The 12539-nt window shown below is 40.9% G+C and overlaps 1 protein-coding gene across 1 annotated transcript in view; it reads right to left on the bottom strand.

The window, feature by feature from the left end:
- The window catches only part of LOC108791711 (annexin A1-like), a 30836-nt gene extending 19975 nt beyond the window's left edge, over window positions 1–10861 (bottom strand). Inside the window, exons 1-3 of the mRNA XM_018562269.1 lie at window positions 10774–10861; window positions 4530–4541; window positions 4346–4414 (exon numbers count right to left, since the gene is read on the bottom strand). Of these exons, the coding sequence (XP_018417771.1) occupies window positions 4346–4411 (66 nt within the window). The 5' untranslated portion in view covers window positions 4412–4414; window positions 4530–4541; window positions 10774–10861. The remainder of the gene's footprint in view (window positions 1–4345; window positions 4415–4529; window positions 4542–10773) is intronic.
- Between the last annotated feature and the right edge of the window lie 1678 nt (window positions 10862–12539).

Raw genomic sequence — 12539 nt, forward strand, 5'->3', positions numbered from 1 at the left:
AAGCAAGAACTATACTTATTCAAAGTCAGGGAAAATATTGCAACCAGTTGAGCATAACAGCCAAGCATGAAACGGTTGTAGTTGGTGAGGTATATAGGCTATAGGTTTCTCAGTACACGTTTCCTTAAATGTCACAAACATGAGGAGTGGAAAGGAAACCAGGTCATAATGGTCCAAAATACATATTCAAGCGGTTTAAACCGCTAAAAGATTTTTTATTTGTCCATTCTAATTAAATCTACACAGCCCTACCACACAGAACAGTCAGGTGAATGACACCACTTACAGTTCAAGAATATGGTTTTGCCATCTCTTCGCCTCCAGCCTGCAAACTGGACAGTGAAAGCAGTGGAATCTTGAGGTTTTCTCTGCTTATTTGACTCTTACCATTAGTACATTCCTGGTCAATACATTTGCACACCCGACTGACTCCCATTCATGCCCCTTGCACTCTTAAATGCTGCTGTATAGAGGAATTGCAAGAGGTGGATACCAAGTCAAATCTAGGTACTTACCAACTGCATTAAAAAAAAATATATTATTTTCAAACAGAGCTGCATTAATCCGTGTCTTTTAGATCTCCCTGGAATTTAGCTTTACCAGTCATTTCTCATATCTATATGCCAAGAACTTGGCTAAATACCCATTTACCTCCTGACAAACCCAAATTAGCGGCAAACAAATCGAATGAAAAACAATCAAGCTAAAACTTGCTTAAATACAAGGCTAGCTTTGCTGCGATATGCAGCTTTGATGATGCCAGAGGAGGAGACACCACACCCAAATTCATTTGACAAAACTTTTATTTGAGGCACATGCTAGAGCAAATTTAATTTGCTCCACTATGAATATTTATACAGTGATAAATCAAAATATTTCTTCATCAGTTAACATTAAACCTAAAAAGGTTTTTTTTATTAACAAAACATATCTACCTCCAGAACAGATATACCTCTCAGTAATATCCTGATGGGTATATCACAAGTGAAAAGGTAATAGATATGTTTTTTTAATGCAGGATGAACATAAACAACAACATATGATGACTATTTACTACTAATTTTTTTCTAAAAAGATATAATGCTATATTATAATGCTTAAAAAAGTAACAGAAATTCCAAAACAGTCAGGTTTTACTGCCCCCTTCAGGAGATTGGGACACTGGCAACAGAATAGTAAGTCAGGCCCTTCTCTACTCAGCATGCCTCAGTTTTTGGAGGAAGCAATGCACAGGGCCAACAAGTACAGAAATGTGGAACCAGTGTCCCTCAATGGACTTGAATAAATAGATTTTATGCCAAGTGCTCAAACTGTATTTACACAGGTATTTAGAAACAGCCAGGACACCCAAAGGGAGGTCAACTGCAGGATGGGCAAGAGCCACTGATGGATCCAAGATGGAACCAGGAACAGTCTGCAACAGAGGACATCCAGAAGCACCAATTGATGGAAACCAGATAAGAGGCCACAGAAAAATCAACCTGATGCTCAGATGGCAATAGAAGAAACCACCAAGTGAAGACTTGGAACTGAGAATACATTGAGCCGGCTTTGAGCAGCTGCGAGCCAAAACAAGGAGGGAAAACACACACACACAAGGTTTTGACAAAGAGGAATGAGAATCACTATAGGGAATAATTGCCAAAGGCAAGCTCCCACCTAGAACAGGATGTGGGGAACCAAGGGTAGATACACAACTATGTGTAGTAGCACATAAGACATAATAAGGGGCAGCTGAAAGAGATGCTGTGCCTAAGAGTTTAGTCTGAGCTAAAAAGGCACATCTCCTGAGCAACCAAATACCATGGATACACAATACCTGTAGAAGTAGCGGTGCACCTTCATGCTGAAGGTTTAACGGAGGACCTCTGACTTTGGGCCCTAAGGCTTGTAACAACCCATCAAGCCAGAGCACAAGGCTCTAGACATTTGCTCCAAATGCTCTAACACAGGGGCCTATAACACTTTTCCCCAACGGTGTAGGTATTCTCTCCAAAGGATTTTTTCCATTCCATTTGACAGATCAAAGTTACTATCAACACAAGACAGAGGTCCAAAACAGGTAATGTAAACTGGGATCCAAGTAGGGAATTCAACTTTTTGTCAGTGAAGTCCCAAAAGGGGAGTGCATCCCAAATCCTTTTAGTTCTGATTAAACAAATCCTCCTTTTCATATTACATGGCAGGTGCCGCTCACTCACAAGATAGCCAGAATGAAATCGCCTTGCAGCAAACAAAAGGAAAGGATAGGACACGTACTGAGGTTACACCATAGGTGACTAGCAGGTGGATTTCTGGTTTGCTTAGGTGGAATCGATTGTTTGCTGCAAGGCGATTTCATCCTGGCTATCTTGTAAGTGTGTTTTATTGTTGCAATAAATTCCGTTTAACGTACTTCACCATTTGGCGCATTTATTCCTCTTCTATATTGGATTTCTCCCCTCGCTAAGTGAGTGGCGCCTGCCGTGTAAAACGAAAAGGATTTATTTAATCAGAAGAATGAATATCCCATCTATGAAAAGACACTCACCACAATTAAGTTTGACCATTGAGATATATGGCCATGGATCTCTGGTGAGTGTGTTCTCAGTTACCTTAACACACCGGGAGTTGGGAGCACTTTATGTCAGAGGATCATTGTCACAATATGGATTTTGCACAAAAGCACTTTATACGGCTTTACTAAGGTCTATTTTTGAATATTGTCATATTGATTATTAGGTTTGAAAATGTATGAAAATGTACACATTGTTTGGAAGTTTATGCACGTTTATGAGCAGTAGTGCAGTGCACACTATTCATCAAAAGAGTTTTAATCACACACACACGCCTCATTCTGGCTTGCAGTGTTTCTGCATTTTAAGTATGAGAGTTTTGTTCAAGAGCTCTGCCCAAGGGACAACCCTTCTATCCTGCGTTTGCCAGCAATGCTTTGACAGTATACAATATACTTTTACCACCATTGGGCATGAATACAAACAGTTCAGCAATACCAGGCTTGCAATGGAGTATTGCCATTTGTTTTCTCCAGGCAACAGATTACACAGTTCTTAAGAGACAGATTATATCCAATGCAGTCCGCTATCTGCAAAATTCACATTAGATAATGTATTCAGTTAATGTGACATTAAACCCTCAGATTTTAAACATAAAACAATACTGCAATGTGTGCCTTACTGTAATCCATGGTTGTTTCCCTTCTCTTTGCTGCTCATCCTTTTAAATCTGTATCTGTTCTCATGCTCTGCAGAACTTCTGTTTTGCAGCAGACTGCCTTGTCTCAGGAATGGATATATGGTGTCTGTGTATACATTTCTATAGGCTTGTAACCTGAGCCAGCACTACAGGAAGAGGCCCTGAGCTGCAAAGGGAAGTTCTGCAGAGCATGAAAAGACATGAGGATTTAAAAAAGAGCAGCAAAGAGAAGGGAAACAACCATGGATTACAGTAAGGCACACATTACAGTATTGGTTTATGTTAAAAAAATCGAGGGTTTAATGTCACTTTAAAGACATACCCAGATGGACTTTGTGCAAAGTTCAATAACCATTTTCATCATTATATTTTGTAGATTGATTTGCAAACTAACACTATTACTATTTGCACTGCTTCCCTCAAAATGCCATTAAATGTTGAAATAAAGCAAGGTTGTTCAGTGGATACGGATTGTCATTTAATGTTAATAGCGGATGGATGCGAATTATAACTACACCCATTTATATATGGCTGTGAGTGTTCACCCAGCAACAGGGATACATTTAGGGTTCATGCTGTTCTGAACAAAATTTGATGTGGCTTTGTACAGAGCATACCCAGATTGTCCACATTTATGTTGCACGTTTATTCTTACAAAATAAATACTGTATGAACTACTTGCTTTATTCGCTATGGCCTGAAAGCAATATCACTCCACATGCAGAGGACTACATAATTGATCTATAATGTTTGCACAAGATGATTTAATTTATGGGAACGTCAAATAATCTTGTTACTTTCCCATGTGGCCCCTTCATCACCTTTTTACAGGAATCACAAGTCCATTATTTGACCAATAAGCAAAATGAATAAAAGATTATGTTTCAATGTCTCTCTCCTCATCTTGCTGCTACAGGCAATAGCCCTGGGGTGTATAACAGTAAATGTGGTTCTTCCACCAGAAATTATTTGGAGAAGAGCCATTTTATGTCAGCTTCTACGACAGTATTGTACCTGGTATTCCTAGCAAATTTCAGTCAGGGGGCTATAAATTACAAAAGTTAAGACAGTTAAGAAATGCCTATTTTAGCACATCAATACACATGAGCTAGGCAACATCAATAATTTTAAAAATTTGCTGCCAACGTACAGGCACTACCTCTGGTCCAGCTTCTAGAAAATTAGCCTGAGCGAGGAATTGTTGCATGAAAGACATGTTTCACTGAGTTTCTGCAAAAAGACAACAAAAAAAAGCTTGTTAGTCTACAAAGTAATAATGAATATAACAAGCTCAAAACAATTTCTATTAAAAAAAACCAAGCTTGGTCCCAGCAGAATTATAGATTCTACAGTAGCTGCTGGTAAGTAAAATCTCCATTAGAGGATTTGCAGGAAGTGCTAAGTAGAGATGAGGTTCAGGTTTTCCCCTCCATGTTTCACCTTGCAGGAAATCGCCAGACGGAATTCTTTGCAAGTATAATGCAGTGCCCGTCTTAGCTCTACTGGTTTAGAAGAGCCAATAAAAGGGGATAAGCCAACCTTTTCTTCAAAATCAAGCAAAATGTCACTGGAGATGGGCTGGGTTTTGCCACGCTGATGTGCCATAAAAATCGTTTAAAGTGTCCTCTTTTGAAAATCGGTATTGAAGTTTGTTGTGGCTTCACGGTCGAATCCAATTTTAAGGCTTGATATGTTTGATATTTACCCAATGTGACCCCATCTTTTATATTTTACCAAAAATGTGGGTATTATATTCTGTTTCTGTGCACTACCTTTTATTTTAGTGTATTTTAGCTAAAAACTGGTTTGATAAACATTTGTGCAAATACTGTGCAACATAAAAAATTGCAACTAACATTTTGTTTATTCTACAGAGCCTCTGCTTTCAGAAAATATATCATTGTTTGGGGGTTTGAAGCTGTTTTCTAGGCAAAAAGTCAGATTTATCATGTGTGCAAATCGTAAAAAAATGCTCTGGATAGCAAGTGGTTAAAAAAATGTATGGGGGGGCTGGGGCAGCCCAGACCAGGAACTTACCACTTAATGTGTGGAGTTGCACGTAATGTTTTCTTGTGATCAAAACCTTTCTGCAACATTTTATAACCACATGTAAATTCAAGGTCTTTTTTCCCCTCTTATGGCAGCATGTCATGCCCAAGCTCTGACACTGAACACACTACAGGGGTCATACTTCTCTGCAACCTTCCTCAAACAAACCACAAATTTCAATTTTGGATTTTTAAAATACTTATCCCCTTCGTGACTGACGACGTACAGTGTACGTCGCCAGCATCGGGGCTGTTTAAACAGACTCCCGGCGACTTTTGCCGCCACATCCCTGCCCAGGCATGCTTGCCCTGGGCAGGAATGGCCTTACAAGGGTAAACAAATACAAAAAATAATGAAAATGTGATGGCAGGTGGGAATATGTTAATGTGGGGCCACCCAGGCCATGAACTTTGCACCAAATATGAAAGTTGGGAGTTGCAGTGAATGCTTTTAGTAGCAAACCCATCTTTTAGGTCATGTAGTGTGTGCTCTAGAAGGAACACAAAAGGGGTCATGTCACTAATCCCTGCCTCGATGCAGCTCACCATTTAAGTCACCACTTTAAAGGGGGCCAAATGGTGCAGTTTTTTTATATTTTTTTGGGCATGACAGACCTCTTCTAAACCATCCTCCAATAGTAGCCTTACACGATCCCAGGCTCCGCCCATCTGTCACTTTTTCAAACCCCTGTATCTCCTGCCCGTTCTTGTCAATTCATCTCGGGCTTGAAAAAGAGGCATAGAGCCTCGAAACGCGTAGCCAACCCCCCAGACTGACATCCCCACTACTCAGTGAGACAGACCTCCCGGTCTTTCAGCCTCGTGCCCGATCTCAGCGATCATACACACCCACTGATGGCTGACAGCCTACCACCCCTTGTGAGCGGTATCTTCGATCCGCAGACGGGTCCCAGCCTGGCCAGCCACGGTGCCCGACTGTAGTTACATCTCCAGTGTACAGATGTTCCGTACACATGGCTGCAATGCACCACCCCAATACTATGGGAATATTCTTATGGTCCAGCTACAGGAGCCTTTCGTGACCCAAGCTGACAGCACCATCCATCCTCCACCTGCAGGATATCATCATGTCCATCTAACAGTGAGTCCTGAATCACAGACAGTAACTTCATGCATTACACTGCAATTCATTCATAAATTAATCTATCTAGTAACATAAAATCCTGGGTTGCAGCACTCTCTCTGCTTTTCCATAAGATTCACCCAAACTGCTGTGAAGGATATGTAGCGCCTCTGCCGTTGATTATTGGACCACGTGTCCGTGATCATGTGTATCCTCCCACTGACAGCGTGGTCCAGCGTCAGACACATTACATGCCACATGCTGGTGGAGGGTAATGATGGACTTCTGGGGAACATAATAGCCACTGCGGTGTAGCACAGGCCATATACTTGCAAAAAGGGGGCAGATTTCACCAGCTGGAATAGGAGCGGCTGCAAAGTTTTGCCAAGCTAGCATTAAGACACTGGGCATGGAAGTGAGACATTTTCTCCTGTCCAAGACATCTGGAGATCAAGGGGTGGTCCTGGCCCTCGCTTGATCCTCCCCTTCGTAGCCCCCTGACCCTCTTCCCCATTTGATGTGGTATAGCCTATGAAACCCCTTGTGAGATTTAACTCCCTGTCACTAGAGGCTGCAGATACTGCAGCAGCTGAAGGAGGACAATATAATTACATATACAAAATGTAGTGTTAGAATATGTCATCTCCCAAGCAAACAATTTAAAAGGCAACGTCACGGTAGTTAGTGCATTGTGGCAGGTCTGGCATTGCATCACACAGTGCCTGAGCTGTCAGTTTAATTTTTTTTTTTATATGGCAGGTAAATTATGTACACTCCATTCAGGTTCATGCATAGAAGCGTGCTGGCATCCACTGCACTGCAATAAAATGCCACATGATTACATTTTATTGCAGAGTCCCACCCATCACAACCGTGTTGTGGTGTGAATGGAACACATAGAAAACAATTGTTTTCTACGTGTCCTTGCAGTGACCCGAGTTAACCTGGTGCGCTATGACGCAGGTCACTACTATATATGCGTGAATGGGCCCTTGACATCACATTTATTAAAAAAAAAAAAAAACAGCTGTGGGATAAAATGGTATCAGCCAAATTAATTTGAAACAGTCATTTTAGATTATAATAGATGCTGGAGAGTTTATGGAACTGTATTGCTTAGGTTTTTGTGCTTAAATTAGTTGTTTAGTATAAAATCTTAATGCTGCATTCCACCAAGAGGTGACTCACACCGGATACATACAGGTGAAATACCACCTTTTTTAGTGGACCAACCATTTAAAGTTGATTTGTCATAATATGCTTGTGGGCTGCCATTGCTAGCCTGCTTCGGAGAATGGGAGTTGCCTAGCTGTGTGCCTTCTATACCTCAGGTCACTGACCTGAACAAGTATGCTTTACACACAAGACAAAATTATTTTCAGCTATATTTCTGGGTCAGTGACAAAGTATTAGGGGCCAACCTGACCCATGTTTCCATCACAGCAGGTTTCCTTTAATTCCTATTAAAAAAAAAAAAAAAAAAGGTAATATGTAGGGATACACAATAGGCTAAGGAAGCGGAAGTCAACAGATCAAGTTACATGGTATTCATTGTTACTCAGCCAGGAATTAAAGTATGATCCAAGTTGCCAAAACAATTACATTTAGAAAGAAAAAAAAAAAAACTTTTTTCCCTGCTCCGAATTGGGTGTGACTGCACAACAAAAGAACAATTCCTCCCAACTCCAGCCAAAACCAGGACAGAAAATGAGCAGAGGGATCACCAAGACATGACAGACAGCAATTGAAGCCTCAGAAGTACAAACCTACACTAAAAAAATAAATACGCTGCAGTCACTGTTTGTCGTCTAGCTTGGATAGAGGAATCTGATCTTCTGCAAGCTGAATGACACACACACACACACACACACACACACACACACACACACACACACACTTAAGTTTTACAGGGAGCAAAACTCAGAATTCGTCATCTTAGAAATGGCATGTAGAGTAAAAGTGGTTAATGTGTCAGGAGAACTAATTAACATGAAAGGGTCTTTCTCACAGACAAGGAATATGTCATCTGCCGCCCTAGGCATTAACAGACACGACACACCCTGAGCCGCCGCCCACAGATCTTGTAATTGCAAAACTGAAAAATCCAAAAGCCACGTTGTACTAGACATTTCTCAAGAGAAAACTTGATACAAAAATCCATACATGCAACACAATTCTTGGCTACTTAACCTGGCCATACACCTATAGATTATCTGCAGACTTCCTATGGCCAGATGGAAAAAGGGCAACAGATTCCTCTGTGTACTCTAAACTGTGTGAATGTAGGAATCTTCCACTGGGCCAAGCTTCAGTATCTTGCTAGTCGGCCCCACTGGCTCTCAAAACACCTGAACAATGCCTTCATCCAATCAGATTGTGCAGGTGTTTTGAGAGCAAGCGGAGCCAATTAGCAAGATCCTGAAGCTTGGCCCAGTGGGGGATTCCTCCATCCACACACTTCAGGGTAGATGGAGGAATCTGTTGCACTTTTTCCATCTGACCATAGAAAGTCTGCAGATAATCTATAGGTGTATGGCCAGCTGTATTCTCATGAATGACAAATCCTCCAAGCAATCCAACATCCATGCAATGAACATTATTAAGGGGGTATTTCCCAAAATCTGCAGCAGCTGTGCATGGCAGAGAACGGAAGAGAAAAGCCAATTGGTTATTATGGGCAACTGCTGTAAATTCTGTCTGCTGCAGTTTTGATAAATTCCCCCATTGACATTTAAGACACAGAAGGACATTTATCAATTTAATTACACCACTGGCTTCTTTTAGGGCTAGTTCACACCATCTTCAGACCAGATCTGGTTGAGTTTCTGCATTTTTTAATGCAATCTGGTGCGTTTTATGTCTCAAATTACGTTCTAGTGCATTCCAGTGTGTTATGGTGTGTTTGCATGCATTGTGGTGCATTCCAGACCAGAGAAAATAGTGCATGCAGTAATTATTTTTAAATGTTCTGAAACGGATTGCCGGGGTGTGAACTAGCCTCACGTTTGACCATAGGAATGAATGGATTGGCTTTTTGGACCAGACAAAAAAAGTTCTGGATGTGGCCCAGACATGGTTTTGAATGGGCCCTCAAACTGTCACATCCCTGATTTTTAGTGCATATTATAGTGACAGATGTATTATTCTAGTTTACGGTTTTAAGGAGAAGGGTCTCTAAACTGACAAACTTGCAGGGGACCTACTGGGAGGACAGCTGAATAGCCCTGAAGTGCTTAGCTGACCTGAGGAAATGAAGTTCAATTATCTTTGCACTACTTCAAGAAGTGCTCACTTCTAGATTGTGCGACAGTTTGGAGGTCTTTAAATATTGCACATGCTGGATGCAATTACTGCACAGTTGAGGAATTATGCAAAATATATGCAGGGAGTTGCAAACATTAATAAAGATTCATATAGGACACCAGCACTCCAAATTAGAGGACAAAAAAGACAAACGTATGTGCAGCATATGACATCCTCTGGATCTCTGTACCCCAACATGTCCATCCATCTCCCACTCCGATTGCCTTTAGGCAATCCCTAAAGACTCATCGCGTCAGAGAAGCTTATCCCACCTCAAACTAACCACTCAACCATCACATTCTCAAACAATTCATCCCCACACAGCTACCTCCTCATGTATCACTTGCTCCTCCCTATTAGATTGTAAGCTCTCATGGGCAGGGCCCTCCTTACCACCTTGCCTTGTAATATTTTCCTTACATTGTAAAGCACTGTGCAAACTGTTGGCGCTATATAAATCCTGTATAATAATAATAGCAATGTTTCAGGGTCACGCAGGATCCCCTTCCTCAGGCAGAACATTAATATGTCACAAGAACACTTAAACAAAAAGGACACAACAGAGATAAAACGTTGTAGTTAAATGACATTTTGGTCTTTCGCAATTAAAAGTGTTATTGTAAACATGTTCATAAAATTCCCAACAGTATGCCACCATTGGAGGTGAAAATTATACTGCCGCCAATGCAGCAAGTACAAGGTTAACAGAATCTTGGCAACCAACCTCAAAGTCGGTTTAATGTTTCCTCATTTAAAAAAAAAAAAATATATGGTTGAGCCGAGTCACAACTACAGCTTGTTATTTGTCTGCTTCTAATACTCAGTCATTATACAGAAACGGAGATGTTGAAAAAGACAGCTACACGCTGTTACAACAAAAACACAGGCTTACAACCTTTAACTAGATATTGGGCGGAAAACCATGTACCCTGGCACTAAGAAATAGCACCAGGGGAGGTGTACCGCACCGTTACACACCATCAGACTTAAATAGGTGGAAGTCCGATTTGTACTTTGCCCCTTGCACTCTTTTATTGAGAAAGTCCAGTTGCCTCTGCAGTTAAAGCTTCTCTTTGTGTTAATGCAGCTTTCATTTACACAGAACAAAAGGAGTTAATAGAAAGTAGTAAAACTAAAACCCACCTTATGGAGTTTGCAGTGACTGATGGTTTGTAAGCTGGGAAGTGGAAGGCTGCAGAGTCAGGCTCTTGATTTTTATGAAGAAGTTGACAAAACCACACCTAGCAACAGCACATACCTCCAACATGACTGCCATTGGCTGGCGGCCTAAAAGCTGTTCAAGCAATATTGCTAAACTAACAGCAGATTATTTCCATCACAGAAACTTTCTGGCATTTTCTTATGGAAGGGCGCGTATCACCGTACAAAACATCGGCAGCCTAAAAAACTGAAACAAAAATAAACAGTGTAGCTGACTATTAGCAATAAGGCTTCATTTACACTTGTACTCTTGTATTTAGATTAACCACTTTAGTACCGACTTGTTAACCACTTGCTGTCTGGAGCAATTTGTTACATTTGCACACACATGATAAAATCTGAATTTTTGGCTACAAAACAGCTTCAGACCCCTAAACAATTATATATTTTCTGAAAGCAGAGGCCCTGTAGAATACAAAGATGCTAGTTGCAATTTTTTATGTTGCACAGTAACTGCACAAATGTGTATCAAACAAGTATTTTTAGGGTAAAATACACTATAATAACATTTAGTGCACAGAAACAGAATATAATACCCAATTTTTTGGTAAAATATAAAAAACGGGGTCACGCCAGGTAAATAGATACCAAACATGTCAAGCCGTGCGTCCGTGAAACTGCAAAAAACAGCAATAACCAAAATTTCCCATAGGCGACACTTTAAACGATGTTACTGCTCATCAGTTTAGTGTTAACAGTGATTGATGGGCCTAGAATTATTGCTGTCACTCCGATACTTGCTCATTTTTGCACTTAAGTGCATCCAACGCGTGTTTGCGTTGTATGTGCGTGCATGTGGGCTGCGGGGGAGCTTTGACATTTTGTTTTGCATTTTTTTTATCTGTTACTTTAAGTTTTACAATTTTTTTTTTTTACACTCAACTTTATTGCTACCACATAGGGGGCTAACAAGCCCCCTATGTAATAGCAAATATAATGTGACAGGTCCTCTTTATGGAGGAGACATCAGATGTCTTTCAGACCCCTAATGTCACCTAGTGTTCCCAAAGAAGCTGATGAAGCAGAGATCTGCTTCACCAGCTTCTTCTTCTGGCTCTAGAGGAAACAGAGAATGTGCTCAGTGACACCGGAAGTGATGTAATGCCGCTGGCGATCCTGAGCCTCGCTGTGCCGGTGTGAGCCCGGGACCAGCACAGCAGCTCTGTGACCGGAGATCAAATGGAGTTCAGTACATGATTTCCCTTTGATCTCCTCCTTGTTGTTGGAATGGAGGAAGTGATGTATATGACATCACTTCTGCATTCATCTCTCACTCTCTAGTACAGAAGCCGGAGAGAAGCTAGTGAAGTAGGTCTCTGCTTCATCCGCTTCACTGGGGATCCCTAGGTGACATTAGGGGTCTTAAAGACCCCTGATGTCTCCATAAAGAGGACCTGTCACTGCCAATTGGCTATCATGTAGGGGGCTTGTTATTCCCCTGAATGATAGCAATAAAGTTAAGTGAAAAAAAGGTTTGAAAAAATTTAAGTTACAAAAAATAAATAAATGTAAAAGTCACAAATCAAAGCAATTAAAAAAAAAATGTAAGTCCCTCGTCCCCACTTACACATGCAAACATGCGTTGAGTGTGCATACGTGCGAAAACGACAGTTGCGCCAATTCCGTGGCACATGTTACATATCACTGCAATAGGGCTGCAACAACTAATCGACATAATCGATTATAAT

Source organism: Nanorana parkeri, unplaced genomic scaffold (genome assembly GCF_000935625.1).
Source record: "Nanorana parkeri isolate BGI_ZX_2015 unplaced genomic scaffold, ASM93562v1 scaffold569, whole genome shotgun sequence".
NCBI lineage: Eukaryota > Metazoa > Chordata > Amphibia > Anura > Dicroglossidae > Nanorana > Nanorana parkeri.